This window comes from Tachypleus tridentatus, chromosome 3 (genome assembly GCF_004210375.1).
Source record: "Tachypleus tridentatus isolate NWPU-2018 chromosome 3, ASM421037v1, whole genome shotgun sequence".
NCBI classification, from domain to species: domain Eukaryota; kingdom Metazoa; phylum Arthropoda; class Merostomata; order Xiphosura; family Limulidae; genus Tachypleus; species Tachypleus tridentatus.
Window position 1 is genome coordinate 20,070,160 of NC_134827.1, and position 24,139 is coordinate 20,094,298.

The 24,139-nt window shown below is 33.1% G+C and overlaps 2 protein-coding genes across 2 annotated transcripts; both read right to left on the reverse strand.

The window, feature by feature from the left end:
- Positions 1-24,139, reverse strand: part of LOC143246494 (solute carrier family 23 member 2-like) — a 173,318-nt gene that overhangs the window by 58,937 nt on the left and 90,242 nt on the right.
- LOC143246487 (solute carrier family 23 member 2-like) lies at positions 1,359-21,347 on the reverse strand. Of its 2 annotated transcripts, none has more exons than XM_076493302.1 (12): positions 21,172-21,347; positions 13,863-13,904; positions 12,535-12,639; positions 11,058-11,215; positions 9,456-9,606; positions 7,804-7,985; positions 6,225-6,345; positions 5,454-5,597; positions 4,868-5,119; positions 4,214-4,487; positions 3,778-3,873; positions 1,359-2,886 (listed from the first exon to the last, which is right to left on the reverse strand). In XM_076493302.1, the coding sequence occupies exons 1-12, from the start codon at positions 21,202-21,204 to the stop codon at positions 2,621-2,623; spliced, it is 1,824 nt and encodes a 607-aa protein (XP_076349417.1). In that variant the 5' UTR covers positions 21,205-21,347; the 3' UTR covers positions 1,359-2,620. The 2 variants fall into 2 exon arrangements, with proteins under 2 accessions (XP_076349417.1, XP_076349418.1); XM_076493303.1 differs by having other exon boundaries at positions 2,864-3,222.

Genomic DNA, 24,139 nt, shown 5'->3' on the forward strand with positions numbered 1-24,139 from the left:
CTGTGTTGGGATGTGGATGTTTCAACTAATATGTCACCAGATTGAAGTTTCTTTACTGATTTTGGAGAGCCAGCAAGTCCCTCTAGTCCCTTTTGAATAAAAAAAGGGGACATTTGCCCTAAAGGTATTTCCGAAAGAGAATGTAATATAAGAAAATGAGGTACGTGTGTTACAGATGTTGAAGATTGCTGTTCTGAGTATTCAAGACGTGGTCACTTACCCATTGACTGTTTCTTTACAATTTTATTTAAATTTTTTAGAGGATCCATAGGAAAAAGAAACAATTTCGGTACCCACTGACCCCACCCACCATGGAGCCCTACAAGGGTACGCACTACAAAGTCACGCAAGGACAATGCCGCAAGGCCAGGGTTTCGTGAGCACTATACCCAAACACCAGCATCAGGCACAATGTCCACAACACCCGTTGAGAACTTCCAACACTGGTACTTGGTTGACTCTAGCCCAAGTGGACCAGCCGATTGACCCAAGGGGGGCCACCAAAGGCCGCCCGTCTACAGGAATTCGAGGCCAAAGTGGTGTGTTAGGGTTGGACCCCTCAACCACCAGGATCCTCTCCTCCTCTTCACGGGTCGCCACGCACGGCAAACACGTGGGTGGATGTTTAGATCCCAGAGAAGGTAACCAGATAGAACAGAACCTTCCCTGGGAGGTCCCCTCACCACGTACAGGAATCCACACCGAGGGGGACATTTTCTGAATTAAGCGATTCACAGTATATGTGTAGTAATTACAAAAGCACATTCCACAGTCTTGTGAGAGATACAAGAGCAACTTGGAAATTCCGCTATTTGAATAGCAGAAAATAGGCCAAGAATACTGCCCTCTACTTGTGTGTTAGTTAAAAAGTACTGATGGCTAGCGTAGATCAAAATTCTATTTATTTACAAGAAATTTGTAAAATAAATTGCAGTTACATCTCTTGATTAATAATTGAGTATTTAATTAAATATTGACTATCTGCTCTTTTTATTTCTTGTAGAACCATTGATGAATTAAATAATGATCAATCGTGGTGAATTTTCCTTCTTTTAAGTCATTAACAACAACATAATATTTATTTTCATGCAGAAAATACTTAATTTCAGAAATAACAAGTTTGAAACTTTTTATAATTTATATTAATACGGTTAAAGCCTGAATGTTTCAAACACGAAATCTTCTATCAACGACATAATCCTCGACAGAAAGTAGATATTCTAAAATATTTTATGTTTGCAAGAGTTTAATTTATTGATTGATTGACCCTTAATAGTGTTCATCTTTGTATATTTCTTAAGCTTTATAGTTTGTTCAGTTTTTCTGCAAAGAAGCACTAAAACAAAACACTCTAGACGTTTAATACTATTGATAAATCTTCATTTATTAACGGTACTATAAAAGATATTACATACTTAAGGTTGATAGAGTGTTTGTTTGTTTTGATTCTGAGCACAAAGTAACAAACGGGCTGTCTGTGCTCAGTCCATTACAGATATCGAAAACTAGATTCTGACAAGTCCGCATTGATACCTGTGAGTCATACTAAAGGATAAATAAATAGCTTATAAAATTGTCTTACCATTCATATTATAACAATGATTTTCTATATCCAGAAAATAATGTAATATAAAATTTTATACTGATAATCCAACCAATACAGCGGCATTTATTCACAAAGGTTACAAAATGTTCATACCAGTTTTGAACTGTTTATTACTTTTAACATAAACCAGTTCCAAAAGTACTCAGTTGTTCAAAGTACACTGCTTTTGAAAATAATTTTATAAAACAAAAAATATGTTAAAATATTATTTGAGGTTTATATTTTTCATTTCAAAGTATTAAATTAAAAACTGCTTAATCAAAGTTTTCTATAGGTTTGAAACCAAATAATACTGTGTGAGCGATTTACTAAAGTTTCAAAGTTAGCCATATTTTAGGATTATACTAGCAACGGCCACAATACAACGATTCATTATTGATATAAAATTTGCCTCTCCCCAAATCATTCATTGATTTTTGTTGCATGTCCGTTGAAACTGCTAACACCTGGATAAATTTTCTAAAGGTATTAGAAGCTCTTGGTAAATATAATAAAATATGAGATACTCTGAAACCTAACTTTGCTTTCGCTGTTGGTATAGTTTTTTATTACGTGATTTAATTTTGTAAATATACAAGACGAAATTTAGCTATTTGATACACAAGCGTTATTTTCTACTTGCTTCTATGCCATTAAGTATTCATGTAAAAAAATAAGGTTGTATATATATGTGCATAAAATAGATAATAATAATTACTGTGATATAAATGATTCAGTGATAGCATAGTATTAGAAGTAGTAATACGAGTGTCATCTTTATTGCGTACAAAACCATTTACTAGTGTTTTCTTCCGCAGTTCTACCTTTGAATAACAAACTTAGATGCTTGATGTTCAGAGATTATTAAATACTATTAACTTTGTCACTAAGTAAAATATTTGATAATTCTAATATTTAATATTCTCAGTCGTAAAACAGGAACGACGCTACCACGTCTCATTATATCAAACCGATTATACATTTATACTGTCTTACATGTTAATTGTTGTAACCAAACAAAAGACGACCGTATCGTTACATTACAGAGTCAATGTTATGATTATTTTTCTTTGGAGATTTAAATATTTTAAATAATGGTCTCACTTTACGAAGAATAATATTCTGATCGAATGTTGGACTGATAGGAATGTACTTGAAAATTTTATATCTTTTAATTAGGTTCATGACGAAAGGGAGGTCATAGATTGAAGATGACGATAATATCAACTGATCACCTTCAGACTCATTATGTTCAAGGCCTTGCTCTCTCCATTTCACAAGTCCTCTTTCTTCGTCTGTCCCTGAAATTCATACATTCTTATTATATGTTTTAGCTTTGATAGTAATTTAAAAATATTATTATTTCCGTTTATCAAGTGAAAAGTGTTTATTAATTTATATCTAATATTACATTTATAGTTAAAATGTTCCAATATTTTCACATATTTTTCCATGTGTAGCCTGTAGATATTACATCCCTCTCAGAATCATAAAGATATTGTGAATAGAACTTTCCATTTTCTTATACAGTTGTTTTTTCCTGATGCTTCTTTAATGCTCAGCTTTGAATAAAAATGTTTGATACTTCTCGATTGACATCCAAAAACAAACGAAACAAACTTTCCTCGATTCTACAGCTGTGGTGATTTTATACATAAAAGACAGAGAAATGACAGAAAATTAGTTTCTTATACGAAAGAGGTTATTTTTAGTTTACATTTTGTTTATTGTTACGTACGATGATATACAACGAACTATCTACGCTGTATCCACTCCGATATTAAAATCTGATTTTAGCGCTATAAGCTATCAGACTTTGTGCTAAGACTGTTTGACTTTCACATGATATAGAGTGATCATTTTGAAAAACGAGGGAAAATAGGATTCAAAATCATTTTTTTTTTACCAGACTTTTTTGATGTTATTAAATAACATATGTAACAAAGAAAAATGGAAAAGGGTAGATGAGTTATCAAAACAGTCATGTTACAGGTGCAAATTGATTTTTTCGTATTCGAAAGTAATGCAAAACAAAATTGTTTATTTTACAGATTCTATGAAAATAAACGTAACTGAATATTTTGTGGCTAAAAAAACTAATAAAACACATAACGTAACACTTTAACAGTGTCACAAATCACATTGAAATGTAATCGATTTATTCACGAACCCTCGAAGGAATGCTCTCTCACCTGGTATGGAATTGTCTAATACAAATGCAATGAGTCCACCAAGAAATACACTGGTGTTCAATAGAATTGTAATGAATTGGTTTGCTACGTCATTGCCTAAAAAAATAAAATAAAAGTGTTAATAATAAGACACATTTAGGTTTGCTATCCCGTTGCAGCTTGAAGAACATTTTGCAAACTTATGATCTGGTTCTCTGTTAACTTGATAAGTCTCAACGATCTTATAATGCTATAGGAATCTTGAATTTTGTGTGAAGCTAACATCTATTACATATTTTTCTACATTTATGATATTCATAAACCATATTCTTTGAGATTTGTAAATTGTGGATCATTGAACTGTCAATGTTATCTTAATGATGGTTTTAGAAATTGTTTCATTAATTTCAACAAATTTCTTTCTCCAAACTCCAGTCACACTCAAAACTGTACGTACCTATAGCAATAGTATCTGGATGTCCCTTGAACCACTTTGGTATAGCAATGCCCATAAATAAGGATAATCCAAGGATAAAAATATTTCTTGATGAGTGAAGGTCGATGAATTGGACATTGGACAAACCAGCTCCAGTAATCATTGCAAACATAACACATGTGATTCCTCCAACAATGGGCTCAGGAATAGTGTTTAAAAAGGCCCCAAACTTACCCAGAACTGCAAAAATCAACATGGTAACAGCACCATACTGAATGACTCGTCGACTAGCCACCTGTTGGTGTGAAAATTGAGGAAAAAAAAAGTTAAGTGAGTTTCACGTTTCTACATTATCAGCATTTACTATATTTACACAAGTAAGTTTTTGAAATATCAGCAATCATGATATACATACACATGGTAACAGCACCATACTAAATAACACGACAACTACCCACCTGTTGTTGTAAAAATGGAGGAAAAGAAAACTTGATGTGAGTTTTATGTTTCTGCAATACCAGAGGTTACGATATTTGTTAAATATGTGAAATATCAGCAGTTATGTTACACATACACATATATAATAACACAATAAATCTAAGTAATTAACAATAATATTCAAAATTGTAATACAAGTGCTCTAATCCCTATTTGAGGGGCAGCACATTGGTGTACTTTTGTTATTCTGATTGCTGCAATGTTTTGACTGTAAGAAGTCATTCCACCTCCAGATCCCCAAATTCCAGAAACGATACAGCAAATTCCTTCTGCAAATATTCCACGGTTTATGGCGCTAGGTGGAAGAGGAGGTGCGGAGGCTAGTTGTGCGCATGCGTAGTAATCTCCTACTGATTCGAATACCGATGCTAGTACTCCAGCAAGCATTCCGAAAACAGCACCGATACTGACTGTTGGTAAACCCCACTGTCCTGAAAGACCAAAATGAAGATGTAAATGGTCTACCTTTATTTCAAACGTTATATTCTTAACATACATATCGACTCCTTTAACAAAACATATGTACGATAATACATAGAACTTTCGGATTATAACTTTTAATTAGTATATTTATTTTATTTCAAGATAATGTATGATCTTAATGGTTTTATATTTTTCAGCGAACTTCACAATTAAATTAGTTTCACAACAATTGAAGTGATAACAAGTTTCTACATAGACAGAACTGATCAAAAGATAATTTCGTAAACTACTTACGTAAATAAAAAAATCTAAATTTTAGTGAATATTTGTATAACTACTTTCCTGGATAAGGAAACCTGAACCATGGACTATAGTATATCGTCTCTACACGAAGATCAGTTCTGGCTGAATTGGTTGATCCCAGGGCACCTGCAGCAGTTAGTGTGAAGCAAATAACCCAGGCAATAACTATGGTAAGAAACACCTGAAAGTAGGCTTACAGTTATTTGTTATTCAATATTTCAATGGTTTTTCTAACAATCCTCCATATACTATATATATATATTACTTTTATTAGAAATGTTTCAGCAGTTTATATTAGCAGTGATTTTTTTGTGAGTGGAAATTGGTTTACATACAAGCACAAAAATAATGCTTATTGAATATGTTAAGAACCAAGTAGTTAACATCAACCTGCGGTAGACGTTCACTCTATAGGTAATTTGTAACAGCTATTTAAAAATACAGTAATAATAGTATAAATACGTGAAACATAACAACAAAACAACTATAAAGTTACTTATAATGAAGTAATGCTGTAATATTTATTTCATGCATAATATATAAACATGTGTGATCTTGCCTTTGTGGTACCTATTTTATAATACGTTCCTTCCGGTTTCCATCTTGTTATATCTCGTAACATTACAACAATAGAAGTTGGCTATATTTAAATTATTTTGTTTTTACAACAGTACAGCAAAACATTTCTCTATAAGACTAAATTATTTCGGAAATGTTTCTTTTTAAATTAAAGTTAATAACTGAGGCTTTGTTGGGTGTTTGTCTAAAAGTGAAATGTGTTTGAAAAGTGTTTAAAATCTATACTCACTGGAAAAAGCTTGAAAAACGGAATTTGTTTGATCTTCCATCCTCTTTTTCTACTGTAGCTACAGCCAGGAATATTAAAGTTTTTGAGGTACTGGGAGAAGAGCACAAGAAGTAAAATTGTTCTGAAAAGAAAGATCAACAAGATACAGATACTCTAATAGTGGGTTTTTAGAACATTGAATGCAAAACTGGAAAAGCTATTTAGTGCAACAGAGCTTATATAAATGTTTAACAGTAGTAATTAATATCAGTTTAAACTTAGCTGTTAATGTTCTGAAAGTTAACCCTTTTACAGTGTTATGTGAAGGTCTACCCTTACATTATCTATTTCTTGAGCAGTAATCATATCTCCCTGTATTCCTTCACCAGTGTATTTGCAATAATGTACACATGTTTTTTCGTCAATTCTTAGGCAATAATTTCATGTCGTTGTTTCATTTTAAAGGGCGAAAATGCTAAGTAAAGGGATTCGAACCGGCAACCTGCAATTTTAAACGCACCAACCACCAGGCCATATCAAGCGTATAGTGTATGGTATAATGTATTATGTTTCAAACTTCTGTAAATCTGTTTTCCTAACAATTTATATTCATTCACTTTTCAAAAGATCATAGGGAAAACTTTTTCTCTAAGCATTTCCTCTAAAAGATCTGATGAAAATGCAACGATTATCTACTAACCGTAGAAATTAATAAATTAAAAGATCGAGATATACGATACATGATTACGAAATAATGCTCTGGCATTAAGATAAACACTGTTGACACTACTATAGAATAGTTTCACCTTAATTTGATTTGGATCGAAATAAAGTTTTCATTTTAAAACTCATTATAATGAGAACGTTTAGTCTGATTGAATGTTTACAAAGGAAAATATAGTTATGATAAAAAAAAATGGAAAAGGCAAGGCTATTACTTAGGTTGTTTAGGAGTTTCTAGTGATTTATTATTAAAGGTTTGATAAGTAAGAGATAAATAGAGTTGTTTAGGTTATCGGTAATCTCTACAGTGTTTTGTGTGTTTGACGGAGAAAGTAGAATAATATTTCATGTACTTGCAGGTTGGACAAGATACTTTCAATAGTCAACTGTGTAGCTTTGTACTAGAAACAAACAATTCTCCTTTTCTTTCAGATGGCGCTAAGGTTTCGCACATGCCACACCGGGCCTTTGACGTATCAGTGCGATACCATAAAATATAGGCCTGGCAGGGCCAGGTGGATAAAGCACTCCAGTCGTAAACTGAGGGTCACAGGTTCGAATCTCCGTCGCACCAAACATGTTTGCTTTTTCAGCCGTTTGGCCGTTATAATGTTACGGTCAATCCAAGTATTTGTTAATAAAAGAGTAGCTCAAGAGTTGGCGGTGGGTTGTTGCTGCTATCTGCCTTCTATCTAATTTTACACTGCTAAATTAGGAACGGCTAGCGCAGATAGCCCTCATGTAGCTTTGCGCGGTATTCATACAAAGTCATAAAATATTTAATATTTTACAAATAAAAGCTTCACTTGAGTATTACAAATTTCTCTATAATAATAACAAAACACCATTAATAAGTTTATTATAAAACAAGACTTACATAATTGCTATTCCCCAGTTTTTACCAGCTTTAAAAGTTGCTTCTTCGAAGAGAGAAAGTCCTACCAACGATATGGTAGGGACTATCACTAAAGGTGTTAACCACTGAAGAATAATTCCTATAACACCTGTAAGTCCTATAATCATTTCAAAGATGGATGCCCCAATGATAGCGCCTTGTATCTAGACAAATATATCAAGACTTACATTTTAAATGATGCAAAGATATATTATAGGTTACTGAATTTAAAGTATGTATGATATTTGCTGTTATACATATATTTTTATATCTATGTTTCTTCCATTTTAATGCATGAGACATACATTTGCTTAAATTGAACATATATTTAAAAAATGCATGTAATTTCTACTTCAAAGTGTGTATTGGGAAAGTCACGCTTGTTTTCTAAATTTGCAGAAGATTCCCGAGCGTAAGAATCTATAACGTACGATGTGTATGTAAAATATCAATAAATGCCAGTAGCTGAATTTTCTAGAATTACACCCATTGAATATAAAAGGTAACTATCACAACACGCGATGTCGGGTTGTTAAAGTCAGTGTACTGTTAACCTCAGAAGCTATAATTATGATAAACGCTTACTACTAAAACGTTGGCGTTGGGTGGTGATGTCTAGCTGCCTACCCTCTAGTCTTACCCTGCTAAATTAGGGATGGCTAGCGCAAATAGCCCTCGTGTGGTTTTGCGCGAAATTCAAAAGCAAAAAAAGCAAACTAATAGGAAAACTACACATATTTGATCAGGAACGTTAATATATTTCAAACATTACAAATGTTCAAGTTCACTGAAATAACTTCAAACGTCAGTATTTATACGAGTATTAATTTACTCTCCGTTAACTGTTAACAAAAGATTCAGTTCCAGACAACATGGATCGCCTAGCACAGCCAGGTAGTTGCGGTTCCTGAATGGCATCTGAGGGTCACGGTAACGAAATCCTCTAACACCAAACTTTCTCGCCCTTTCAGTCGTGGGGGCGTTATTATATGACAGTCAATCCCAGTATTCGTTGCTTAAAGAGTATCTCAAGAGTTGGCAGTGAGAGGTGGAGACAAACTAACTGCCTTCCTCTTGACTTACATAGCAAAATTAGGGGTGGCTACCGTAGATAACTCTCCGGTAGCTTTATGCGAAATTCAAAAACAAACTAGAACAAATGAAAGTACTGTTTAAAAACGCTTGTATATATATCATTATTTTAAATAACAGTTATTCTAAACTCTGTTAATCTTTGTAAATTAAAATATATTTTTGTTTAAATATAGTTACTGGGAGACTTGTCAGAGATGAATCGTAACAGGTAAAAAGAGGTTTTTATTTTAATAATAAGATTTGTTACGTTTACACGTTGAGTAAAAACCTATACAACTTTAATGAAATTGATAAAGTCGTTGAAGCTAAAATAGTTCTTATTACTAGAGTAATAATTTGTTTTCATTTATCCAAATCTCCATCTTTAACACTAACATTTTTATTAATTTCCAGGTCTTCTCATTTAGTAGTGTATCACATTTAAATAATTTAAGATTTTTGACAATTATTGCTTTTATTTTTCCATTAATTGACAAAATTCTTGCTTCTGATATCGGATACATAATATTCCAACAAGCTGTTTTGATATAATTTCTCACCTCTCGCATTCTGATTTGCCAGATTTCTTGTAGTTCTTCCTCTGTAGCCGACAACATTTCTTCTTCACTAGGACACTTCCACTGAGGTAAACTCAAAGTAGCAAATATCGGAGCCAGAAAGATAAAAGACGAGCCTTGAATAATGGGTAGTCTACATAAAAACACTAAATACGTTTTTACGTCCAAGCGACAATAAACAATATCAAAACTATCCTGAATGTATAAACATTTTTATTAAGAATTTGAAACAGTTTCAGAGTTCGACATCAAGCTGTATTATTGTCTAGTAATCTCTCACAGCAACAACAACATTATTCACCAAACAGATTCTTTTATACACACAATTTGAAGTCATTACGTTAAAATGATTTTCGAATTTAAGCTGTTTTGTTTATGCTTCCACTACTTATTATGCTTTATCTAATGACATTGCCTATTTTCAATAATGCTATACTGTACTTCACATTGCTAACGTCTCCTTTTTAAAAATTACATTTCCAAGTTCACAATTCTTATCATATTCTATTTAGAGAATGAAGATAGTAATATTTCAACGCTTCTCTCAAAAATCAAAATACACAGAGATTCCAAAAAGTTACATCAGTTGTCTGTATACATATGTCTTCATGAGGAATATCTTTAATTGACGTTTTATTTTCCAGCTGCAGGAGAAAGTTGAACTGGTTTGGCCTAGTGACCAGAAAACATCAGCTATAATTTAACTTGTTGTTGTTTGGTGTTATTAGACGGACGGTCATGTCCGACTGTTATATAATAATGGAAACCGCAGTGGTTACTATGTCTAGCTGTTGTTTCCGCAGTCTTACAATTCTAAAAAATGTTTTGCAACATTCCTTGTTTGCACGTTCCTTACAAACAAAAATATTAAGCAGTAGATTTATGACAAAGAAACAAAAAGGTTTGTTACATATTTTTTGATCCTCTACGTCACGTCAGTGTAAATACGTAACATGGTCTTCATCTCAGAATATTACAGTTTTATATATATGTAAAAATGGCTGGTATGGATAGAGAAAGCACTATGTTGAGGAACGAACAAAGTTTCGTCCTTCTTCGGTCATCGTCAGGTTCACAAAGAAAGAAAGAGGTAACTGACCGATAGCTGACCACATGTTTGAAGGGGGTTATGTAAATGAGTGTAGGAATGTAGAGGGCGTGCTTAGATGTCTGATTATAATTATTAATATAAGTATAAAGGTGTTTTTTTGGATTGGTTTTTTTGGGATTGAGTTGTTGCATAATTAAGGTTTCATTAATTTTGCGTTTGTTTATGTTTGTTTCTTTACCTTGTATTTGGGTGTTTTCTGCGTTTCTGTGTTTGAGATTTTTATTTATTTAGTAATGTTTGCACGTTTTCCAACACTGCAAATCAAATAAACACAACATAACCACAGAAAACACCTAAATACTAAATAAAGAAACAAACATAAACATAGTGCTTTCTCAACCTACCAGCTGTTTTTACATATATATTTTTTCTGCAAATGGGTTTTCTCGTCATCATAGATTATAGTTTTATGATATTGAAAATGTTCCCCACTTTTATGCCTTTAAACTTAGATGGATGATATTCGCTCTTACCTTGTACCGAATGCTGACTGAATTAGGGTTCCTAAACCTGACACAAAAAATATTGTTGATGTTATGTAGCCCCTAGCCGGGCCGGATTCTTGGATGCAGAGCTTTGATGTGACTAAGTTAGAATATGCCACAGTCGTCCCGAACATCATCAGATATTGCTATTATTGTAAAACCAATAAAAACAGTTTTTCATGTTTCAATCAAATACCTCTTGAAATACATTTTAAACAACAGTAATAAGTGTAAATTGTTTTTATTAAACAACAAAGAAGGGAACTAAACTGTTTCTATATTAGTGTTTCAATAATATTTAATATTAACCATAATAATTTATTCTTCCATCCCATTAAGTGGACAATTTAATTAAATAAAAAAGTATTTTATAAGGTGCAACTCAATAATTTATGTGAATTTCACCGCTATCTGTGATTTGAAATATTACTGAGTTGTGTTTATAGTAAAGTCAAATAAAACACACAAAAGGAAATGTATTAACTCAGGTCAAGACAACAGTTTTATTTTGAGATACTAATATTTCTAATTCAAGTGTATGAACTGTTTTTCATTTAATGCGTCATAGATGTTTGAAAAAAGTTTTCCGTGTGTTATGTTTCAGATTCGAATGGTATTTTGCTCATCTACGTGATTTAAACTAAGACATTAAGAATTTACAGAGGAATCTCATACTTAAAAGCGTAAATGTATTTAAAAAATAAACACAAATAATCCAGACTTTATTTTTTCGTTTAAAATATCACTCACAATAAAATTATTTAACGATATAAATTTCTTATCATTCACTTTGATCAAGAACAAAAGTAAATTTGTAAGTTTTCCTTTTCGTCAGGAAAATCGTAAACATTGATAAAAACACACACAAAAAGAATTGAAATCCATGTATCTTTAACGTATTACTGACGTACTAAATATTGGTGTAATTCAAACCTTTATGACCTATTAAATAAGGTTAGATTGATTGTTATGATATCCCGTGTAACTTTGTTTTCACACATCAAACACTTAATTTTATCTATGAACGAGCAAAGTATCATCTTTCAATACGCTGTGCTCCAAAAACATCAATATTCATTTTGATATCAAAAGATGTATTTATGTGCAGTTGAGAATAAATGTTTCAGTTCATATCTAATATTAAAACACAAAAGAAAACGTTTCGTACTGAACGACAACTTGTTCGACACGCTGTAATCCTGAACAAAAATAAATCAAAAGTTCAAAATAAGCTCTCATGTAGTGGAAAATAGGAGAAAACATGAAGTTTGACTTTTTTAGAGATCAAACTTATCAGTAAGAATACTGGCTGAAAATAACTTTTGAAAAGAAAGTTCTTGAGAGTTTAATGCAAAATAATAATATTAAAATAATGTAAGATATTATATGTATATATAAGGTGTAACATATTACTGACTTAGACAATACGAATAGTAAAAATTGACAATAAACTCCGTGTTCTTACCTGAATCCCAAGTAGGATACACAGGTACCAACGAGGAACTTCATCCACAGAGTATAAGATGTCACCCCTGACTCTGACTTCGTTTTTGATGTCCACAATGGAAACCTGCATGTGGAAAAATAACGGATCTATTAAAATATATATATATTTTTTAATTATCTCCTCTTTGATTCTGGTAGAAATAATGTTGCTTGACGGAATGAGCTGAAAATGTCTTTCATATTTACACTGATAGCCCTTCACAGGGTATGACACACTAAATGAGGGATGACATAGGGTAGTATCTACACGTTTCTTGTGTTATAACTAAATCTTCGTTGATATAATAAGATGTTCTTCAGGACAAAATATAATAAATTAATGTTGCTATATATATTTGTTGTAAGGTTTGTATAAGGAAGTGTGTGTAAGGAAGTCTAAAGCTTGATAACGCTACATGCCGGGTTTCGATACCTGTGGTGAGTACACTAAGCTCACTGTGAATATTTTTTTATTATTTTTTTGTTTACTTGGAATTTCATGGGAGCTAAAAAGGAATATCTGCAGTAACCATTCCTAATTTAGCAGCATAAGACAAGAGGGAAGGAAGCGAGTCATCACCACTTACCGACAACTCTCGGAAGTTCTTTTACCAACGAATAGTGAAATTGACCGTGATATTAAAACGCCCCAAAGTCTGAAAAAGTGTGCACGTTTGATGTGACAGAGAATCGAACCTTCGACTCACATATTGTGAATAGAGAGCCTTAACAATTGATCATGCCGGATCCAGCTTTGTGTTTAACAACGAACAAAGCAACACTAGGTATTAAGTAATTTTTCTATAAAATTTTCTTTTATTCATTTTCTTTTACATGGAGAGAGCAATCATAACTAACCCGATGGCCATTAGAACATATATTAGAGCATGTAATAGAACATCCGTTTTTTCCCAATTTGTTATTAAGTGAAGCATACGATTACACGAAAGTTAATTTACTTACTTTGTTGCATTCATTTATAGTCACGTTGCACTTCACTCAAGCAGACTCATATATATGAGGAATACAAATAAACTGTCACAATAACACAACCAAGTATTACTATAGATTTAGTATAATATTGAGTTAATTTTTCTCATAACATGTAAAAACAACGTATTAAGGAGCTTTTTGAGATACTATAAAATCTAGAAAAAAAACATTTTAAAACATTTACTTATTGTAATATTATTGGATACTCTGTAATACTCTAGTTGTTGTTTTTATATGTTTCTTTCTTACTGAAGTATTTATTGATTAAAAACATCTAATTCATCTGTTACGACATCTTTACACCAAATATCTTACCTTTGCCTCATCCACTTCGTTCTCAATTTCGTTTTCTTCAATCTACGTGTAAAGATATAGATATGTACACACACACATAAACATTTTAATATTCAAAGTGAGAATAAATCGAAATAATTCTGTTTATATATATATATATAAACAAGCTACCCAACTGACCTATTGTAAAAGTTATAAATTGTAATTTGTAACCCTGCACTGTACAGGGTTTGCAGCAATCATTGTATTGATATCATTGTTCTTAACGAAACATATCTAAAGAGAAACCACGACTTCAGATTACTCGAATATTCTATCATCTAAAGCCGTAAATCAACAAACAGGTGAGAACTGTGGTATTATACAAAAGTGATATGACCATAACACACGATGAAACTATTAGAAAAAGTGATAACAAAGTTTTAGTTTGCCTCTTTAAACCTGCTAATACAATAGAATTCACGCTAGTTGCCTTTTAAGCACTCCCTCAGGCGGCGTCAAAATCAAGTGTATTTCAGCAATTACTGTCTAGAAACACAAAATTATCTACTTACGTGATTTAAACTGAAAACATACCAATTTCCTATTTAGGAAAACAAACAAGGAGATTTTTATTAACATATTTATAGAAGAAACCGACCTTGTGGTTATAGATGATAACATGCCCACACATACCCATATACATAGCTCTCAAGACATTCTTTATATCGTAATATTTACCCCAAACATTTTGTCACATATTTCTAATTTTTGCGTATTAGCTAAATTGGAGGGGATCATGACCCCACGCATTTTGCACTGTTCCACTCAAAAACCACTTCACGAAAATCCCTTCCCCTTGTCTGTAACTTTTCACATACAGATTTGGAAATCTTCAGCACATATCTCAAGTTGTCTCCCGTTGAAATAGACTTTATCACACCCAATGAGCAAACGGTCGATAATTTGGCTTTTCACAAAACCTCTTTAATAAAAAAACATAAAATAATTAACTCCCGAGATCCACTCGCACATGACAGAAAGATGCCAATTTATTATTACGTAAGACCGCCCCAACAAGACACTCATTAATAGGGAAAATGACATTAAAAAAGCATTAATAATACGGCATCGAGACGTTAACTGAGAAAATTTCTGCCTATCTATAGACGAAAGCAAAACCGATCCAATCGCTTTCTGGGGAAAATTCAAGTCAATATCCAACACCCCCTCTTTGGCAAAAAAACACCAAAATCAAATATAAAGACATTACAGCATCAACCAATTCTAGCAAAGCCAAACTGTTTAACCAATATCTTACGTCAGACTTCCAAATCAAAGCCTCCCATCATTTGATCCAAATAATTGCAGTATTGCCAATAACTTTATATGAGACAACGGAGATCTGTTTCAACCCAACTACCAGGAATCGGTAGCTAATGCCTTAAAACACTTAATTGACTCAACATGGCCAGGTAGTTAAGGCAATCGACTTGTAATCAGAGAATTGCGAGTTCGAATCCCCGTCACATTAAACATGCTCGCCTTTACAGTCGTGGGAGCGTTATAATATTACAATAAATACCACTATTCGTTGGTGAAAGAGTCACCCAAGATTTGGCGGTGGCTAGTGATAACTAGCTGCCTTCATTCTGGTCTTGCACTGCTAAGTTATGGACGGCTAGCACAGATATCCTTGTGTAGGTTTGCGCAACAATCAAAACAAATAAACATAAATACCGAAAAACTAAAACACACTGCCCCATAACTTAAAACAGGTTACTTACCCACCTACTGGAAAACAGCAATTATAACAGCCATTCCGAAAACAATTAGACTTACAAAATCCGGCAATTACACGCCAATAAATCTCCTGAACTTCACAGGAAAACTTATGGAAAATATAATCGTAAAGAGGCTCTTATTTTATCTAGAAACCAATAATAACACGAGTGACATTCCAAATGTAGCCCTGCGATCACCTAGTGAGTTTAACACAAACTGTCTTACAAGTATTTAAGCACAAACATATGACAGTTGCAGCATTACTTGATGTTAAAAAAGCATTCGACAACATTTAGCATAATGGATTGCTGTTCAAACTGTATCATCTCAAAATTCCACACAAAATTATTCAGTGGATCTCAAGCATTTTCACTGACAAATAGGCCAGAGCACGATTCAAAGCAAACATATTCGCGTCCATTCAAGCTGGAGGCAGGCGTAGCGCAAAGGTATGGCATCATCCCACTCTTGTATATAATAAACGTCAACGACAGCCCGTTCCCAAAAGTATCGTATACTCATGCATCACAAAAAACTGATGATGTTGCTGTTTTGAGCGCATCAAGAGACCCCTTGGTTGCAGCTAACAGAGTTCAAGCTTTTCTCAATCGTATAATCAAATGTGTAATAGGTGGCGTTTAGTTCTATAACCCAACAAAACCTAAGGAATTACATTTTCACAGATATTGTAAAAAGAAAAAGATGAAACTGATCCACTAAATTTATAATACTTTTCGGAGGTAAATTTAATCGGTCTCTATACTGGACGGATCATGTGTGCAAAATTTGAAAATCTGTCAACCAACGTATTACTTTCCTTAAACGTATTGGGGGCACTCACAAAGGACGCTAGGCCTACATTTACAACCACTCGTAAAGCTTATATCAGACCACTCATAGTATACAGATAGATGGTCATGTGCAGCATGTCAAATGCTCTCATGCAAAAGTAAAAAAAATATATATCATTTACTAAGGTATACTCCCATAAGCTACTTAGATTCACTACGGACATTACTTAAACCTTGTGCAAGAGTCTAGAATTTAGCCGAAAGATATTATCAAACAGCCAACACAAGAAACACAAACAAAACTTTTACGTTAGCCAAAACATCCAACACATGGCGCACCTGTTTAGCTCCTACTATATTCGTACTATATAGTGCACTAATCAATTTTTAGCTGAAAATTTACTAACCATCAACATTCTTAATTTTTACTTCAGGTACTATAACTCGGACACTCCCGGGATAAATCGAGTCAGGGGAGGACAGTGGTTTTTTTCGGGATTCTCCTGTTTCCTCCACCCCAAATCCTTGGCATAGGATCTGCAGATCCCACGTCGTCCTAAAGGACCCTAAGACCTGTATTGGTCGATGATTTTGTGATAGTCGCCGGTTGGTGCCGGTTGTTGGTCTTTTCTCCGTCGCTTGCTTGCTTACCAACCATAACCACAGTTTGCTTGTGAATGCCTGTGTCAATAATTTGAGTATGTATAAACACATACATATTTCTTCTTCTCGTGGTTTAGCTATTATCCAATCACGAGTAGATTGAAGACAAAGCGGCCCCCGGTTGAATCTGCCCAGAGCTCTTGCTAGGAGCTAGTTAAATCCTAAATCAAAATACCTGCCATGACTTTGCTTCAGCGGGACGCAACATTATGATAAAATCAAAAGATTCTCAATATTAATCAACATACGTTGTTTTAACAAGTTCAGAACAACTGGTAAATACAGTAGGTTTTAATTTTCATAATAATTTATATTTAGTAGTTTTTAGTTGAATTTGTTATTGGGGGGGAATGTAAATCATTAGTACGAAATGCCATGAAAGCAATTGAAATGTCAGCATTCATGTTTTGTTTGTTTGTTTGTTTTGGAATTTCGCACAAAGCTACTCAAGGGCTATCTGTGCTAGCCGTCCCTAATTTAGCAGTGTAAGACTAGAGGGAAGGCAGCTAGTCATCACCACCCACCGCCAACTCTTGGGCTACTCTTTTACCAACGAATAGTGGGATTGACCGTCACATTATACACCCCCACGGCTGGGAGGGCGAGCATGTTTAGCGCGACGCGGGCGCGAACACGCGACCCTCGGATTACGAGTCGCACGTCTTACGCGCTTGGCCATGCCGGGCCTTCATGTTTTGTAAACCAGCTATGTCATACGCTATAAATCCTGTAAATTAAAGTTTCCTTCATAGTTATTTAATACATATTAGAATTCATTATTAGTCACAGTGGTATTTAATAAAATAACCAGTAAACAATATTAGAAGAAATTGTTCAGTTGATTTACATCATATCACGTCATATGGAATTTGGAAAAAAACAACAACAATAACAGCAGAAATTAAATAGATTACGCAAATCTTCTCAAAATTCTAATTTGATGCTGAAGTTAGAATGTTGATACGTTTATTGGTATACACATGATTATATTTTGAAAATTAACTATGCTTTTAGTATTGATAATTAAAAAGACATCAAAGTCTTGAATGAAGGGTTACACTGAAAGATTTATAAGTAGGTTCGGGGATGTAAACTAAATATACTGTGTGAAAACGATAATTTACTAAACCAGAAAACAAATAAGGAAGAGGTGAAAAGAAACAAATATTATATTGTTATATCAGGCAACAAATTAATTGTTGCCTTCGTAACCAATCAATAATTGTTAAGTAAATTACAATGCATATCGAAATGCATTTTCTATTGTACTATTTTAAACCTAGAAAATCTAGTTCTCAGATTATTTAGTAAACGTACTTTATAACCACTAGAATACTTTTAAATTTCGCTTTTAAAGTAATCAGTGACAAGTGTGGTCACCCGAAATAATTAAGTTTTGAATGAGTTGTGTTACTAAGGTGGTAAAGGTTGTATTGTTATATGTACATAAATATTTCAAAAGATCCTTCAGACAGATTTTAAACAGATGTATCACTTGTTGTAGTTGGAATAAAAATTTGTTTGCTAAGTAAAATTATTATTTGCTGGCCAAATTCTTAAGGCCAATGAACATAAAGAAAAAACATGCATTTTGCGTTGTTAGACTCAATCACTTTTTGAGTAGAGCTTCGAAAGATAAGAAACGGGAAAATAAAACTTAAAACTTTTTTAGTATTTAATAGGCAAAATGTGAACACTATAAAATTAGCCTAAATACTAGCTGGTCAAAGGTTTAAGACCATATTGAAACGAAGCGTTAATCGGTAAACACCTAACAAAATTTAGTCATTTGTGTTCAAGCATTAGCGTTGTCAACATCTCTCACTGACATCTCCTGTGTTACATTTGGTAAAAACATGGCAAAGGCTAAAATGTTGACAGAGTTTGAACGTGGCAGAATTGTCGAGCTGCAAAAGGAAGGTCTCTCTCAACGTGCCATTGCTAGTGAGACTGGGCCAAGTAAAACTGCTGTTTTAAATTTCTTAAAAGATCCTGAAGGGTACGGAACGAGAATTTCAAGTAATTGGCCCAAGAAAATTTCGCCGGCGTTGAGCAGGAGGCTTCCAGTCGTTCGTCGAACCAGATTGAGATTCTTACGGACGCAGAATGCAGCTCAAGAACAATAAGACAGCATCTACGAGAGAAAGGCTTTAGAAAAAATTAATCTGGATAGTACAGATGGCCTCCAACGTTACTGGCACAATTATGATATCCAACCGGAGACATTTTATACACAACACAGTGGAGGAGGCTCCACCATGATCTGGGGTGCTTTCTCCTTCCATGGAAAAGTAAAGCTTCAGGTTATACAGGGGCGTCAAACAGCAGCTGGCTACATTTGCCTGTTTGAGAGAGCATTTTTATTGTCTGAAAGCCCTTGCTTATGTTGAAATGTCTGGATCTTTCAGCAGGACAACACTTCAATCCACAATGGCCGCAGGACAAAGGACTTTTTATTGTGAATAAAGTGATTCTGTTGGACCATCCAGCCTGTTCGCCCGAACTAAAATCCATTGAAAATATTTGAGAGTGGATGGCAAGGGAAGTGTATAGAAATGGACGTCAATTCCAAATATTTCATGATCTTCGTGAAGCCATCTTTACCACTTGGAATAACATTCCAGCTAGTCTTCTGCAAACGCTCACATCGACCATACTATGCAAATATTCGTAATGACGGCCTATCTAGGAAGTATTTTTGGTATGATCTTAAACTTCTGACCAGCTTGTATTTTGGCTAATTTCATAGTGTTCACATTTTCCCTATTGAATGCTAATTTTTTTTTTCATTTTTATCTTTTCTTTTCTTATTTTCATCTTTCGAAGCTCTACTCAAATAATTGGTTGAGTCTAACAACGCAAAATGCATATTTTTTCTTTATGTTCATTGGCCTTAAGATTTTGACCAACAGTGTATTATTATTCCAACAGCTTCCTTTATAAGGAGTTTCTTTTCTAGAAAAAAATAAACTTCTTTTTTCATCCTTTAAACATTGGCAGCTTTACGATCGAAACATACATGATTTTATTAACCATTTGATATTTCTTAAACTTAGTTATAAAATTTGTATTATACTGTTCCCATGTTTATCGATTCAAATAGCGTTGTATTTTATCTTACTGATACATTTGTTGATGTATGGAAAAATGTATATCAGACTCCATCTATGATAGTTACTAACAGAATATATTATTTAGTGTGAGCCAGTTTCTATCATTCTGAAACATTTATAATAATTTAGAGAATGAAGTTATCTTACCTCGACAGTACCCACAAAATCTAAACAAGTCAGTTTTTATAACAATATGCATTCTGGTATTAAATGATGGTTTAGAGCTAGAGATATATGAGATTGCAAAAATATAAATCTCTCGTACTTATCAACATTTTATTTAAAAAGGAAAATATTTAATTTATTTAATAAGGAAATATTTCATCCTTAAAGGTTTAAAAAAATCAAAAAACATTATGACATATATAGTAAATTACTGATAGAGGTCTGAATATATCAGAACTTTTCACTTTCTGGGTGAGGTATATCATCGAGAAAATTAAATGTTTGATACATAAATCTTGCTTTTAATAAGGTCTTGATGTTGTTTTATAATATGAGCTTCCATGTAATATCCGATATACATACACGAAATATTTGTAACACAAAAATATAATGAATTTGTAAAACCCAATTTTGATTTTAACGACATATAGGCATTTTGTTAATATAAGTTTTGAAACTGTGTTCTGAACAAAATTGTGAATAAAAACTTCGTTGATATTAAAAACTCAATATTTATTTCTAAATAATTATCTTCGTAAATAATGACTGAAGTATTCAACTTAACTTATGTTAATTGTCTCTAAACATCCAATATTGATTAACAAAAATCAGACAATATTTCAATAATATTACAGCTATTTACGAAGAAAAACAAGTTGGAAAAGGTTGAAATAATTTGTAATGATATAATTTATCTGTTTGGTACATAGTTAGTTAATATAGTGTTATAAATCAAAAGTAGTGGTTCAGGTTATAATGTTACATAAACCACATTGAGTAACGTTTTAATACAAGTTACTTTTCATATAGATGAATAAAACTTTCTAAAATTACCTTAAGATCGTAAACTGGATTGTCCCGCACCATGATAACAAACAATTTTAGCGTTCACTCCAAGATGCAACAGGTTCAGAAGAGGATGGGATATATCAAGCACAGCTCTATGAAACTGTGTATAAATGATCTTTCTAACGTAACTGTACCTGTTGATTGTACAAATAATGTGATACACATGTCTAGGTTGCTGTGTTCTTGAGACGTAAAGATAAGAGGTGGAAGGACGTAATATCACCGGAAGTGACAAAACTATTTCTCTTTTAGTCGTTTGTTTGTTTGTTTTTTAATTTCTCGCAAAGCTTCACAAAGCCTCTCGACGCTAGCGGTCCCAATTGTTTGAGGTGAACCCTATTCTGCGAATGACGTTTTCCAACTGATAACATACTTTTATTACTTTAGGAGTCTCAGTATATTTATAGAAAATTTTGATTGATCATTGTTTTTCTTTTCTTTTAATGTAAACACTTTGGCAAATAACAATAGTCTACATCACAGACAAAACCTAACTATTTCGAGTTGGAAAAATCCAAAATATCCTCCCAGCTATGATAAATCGTCGCTAATCAATGCAGGGTTAAATAATCTTGGGGCAATGTTGAAAAGCAACATTTTACGCGTTGAGCTAGGCAGAGCACATAATGTATACAGAAATGTAAATATCATATATATAAAAACAGCTCCACATATTATAACCAGAGATAATCGTCACTTGATATTCCTTCAGACAGGTTTAGAGCAAAATAATCTATGACATCTTTTCTTTTTTCTTTATTTCCTACTTTTCTGTGAGCCAACAATACCGAACGTTTCATCGTGTATTCACGATTTGATTTTATTACTTATCAAGATCTCTATCAGCTTACCCTCAATTTGAAGTTCTTTTAGACGGGATTAAAGTGATATATGAGACCTAGGGCGTGGTTAAATATATCAATTGAAATGGATTGACTTCTTGAGTCTAAAACTGTAATTTCATCTCAAATCTGTCAAGAGACGACTTAGCCATCATTAAATGCTTTATACTTGAAAAAATCACAATATAAATGTGCCGCATCTAAAAGAAAAATTAATTTTTCTCAATAGTAAACAAGTAAACGAACTTCAGATTTTTATTCTGATAATTTTATGTAAAATAAATTGAAGTGAAATATCCTTGTATATTCCTCCTTTGAACTAAAAACAGGCTGAAAAACATTGTGGTGTTTGTAAAAAATATTATTAATGGTCGATTATATTTATTTTTATATCAGGAAGCTTATCATTGTCTTATACAACCACTTCTGATTTATGTGTACTCGCACCGAGTGAACATTGTTTATCCCGGGGCCAAAAAAAAACAACGATAAAAACTTAACGTATGAGACATTTTGTTTATAGGAAAAACGCACAAGACGAGAGTTGTGTGCTCTTCCCAACAGGAGGTGTTCAGAAACAATAGTTTGGTTTAGAATTTAGCAAAAAGTTATACAATGGGCTGTTTGTGCTCGAAATACGGTTTATAAGGGTGTGAGTCTGCTGACATATCTCTGCTTCTGGGACGCGGAACAGACGTTCTTCTTCAGCCCCGCGTGTGAATTTCCTTAAGCGAGTGTTGTTGTCTACCAACCATATTGAACGTATAAATATTTTATATATTTTAAGAATTGTGTCTGGTGAACAGTCATTGCGCTCACCAGCGATTACTTAATGGGACTGATATATTTAAAGCTAATTCGTTAAGCACAAAAATACCAAAACCAGAAAAAGTTCACTATGTTTGAAGTGTTGGAGGTTCATCATGCAGATATTTTCAGAGCCTTAATGTAAAGATTGAGACGTTTAACATAAAAATCTGGTCTGTACAAACATAGCTACACACGTAATTCCATCTGCTTACAGCAGGTTTTAAAATAAGTTACGAAGATTCACCATCTTCTTTGTACAGCTAAATATGTTAGCATCCCACTCTCTGGCAAAGTAGCATGTCTGCGGACTTTCAACGCTAAAACCGGGTATCGATACCCGAAATGGACAGAGCACATACAGATAGCATTTTGTGTAGGTTTGAGCTGAAAAACAAACAACATCTATCGTTGCCAAAGTATATTCTCTAAACGTAAGTTTTAGTCTTATCTCTATAAGATATTTAAAAATAATGCCTCTGTCTGACAAACTCGGCTGTTCAAAATAAACATATGAAGTGACCACTGCTTGTCCTGTCAATCCACCCAAACTTCAAATGGTTGTATTTAGAAAACGATGATGCAAACAACAGATCACTCTTTTGCAGTCAATAGTTCTAGTACTTGGTTTCAGCCAGATTTTGGAAAAAAAAATATATATATTTGAGACAAATTTGAAAAGCAGATGTAATCATTAACTATAATTACATTTCAATTAATTCTCACTATGTCTTAACTTTGTAATACTGCAGAGCCAAGTAGGTCAAAGTTAATTTTACTCAAATATTCTGAATCTAATAATCGTCTGAGTTCAGATATATTTTATTTTGTGTTTTATACTTTTTATTTACAGTTAGTTTGTTCCAATTGTTCTTCATTTTTATCATATTTGAGTGATATTGAACTTGAACAAGAAAGCAATAGTTTGTATTATGATATATTGAATTTAAAATGTGTTGATATTTTGTTGTTTTAAAAGAGCTAACAATAAATTAATTGTACAATCAGATATTGATATTAAATGATTCAGCAGAACTTTGAAGACTTATAGCACTGAAACCTGAGTTTCGATACCAGTGGTCAGTACAGCATAGATATCTCATATTTTAATTTTGTACAGTTAACTGCAGACAAAAGAGAAAAAATACTTAGATTTATGTCTCGCCCACTTCATTCCAATTATTCTTTTTAACGCATTCAAACGAAATAGACGATCGTTTGTGTTTTTTTGTTTTAGGATTTCCTGTAAATATACTCGAGGGTTATTAGCGATATCCGTCCCTAATTTAACAGTGAAAGAATAG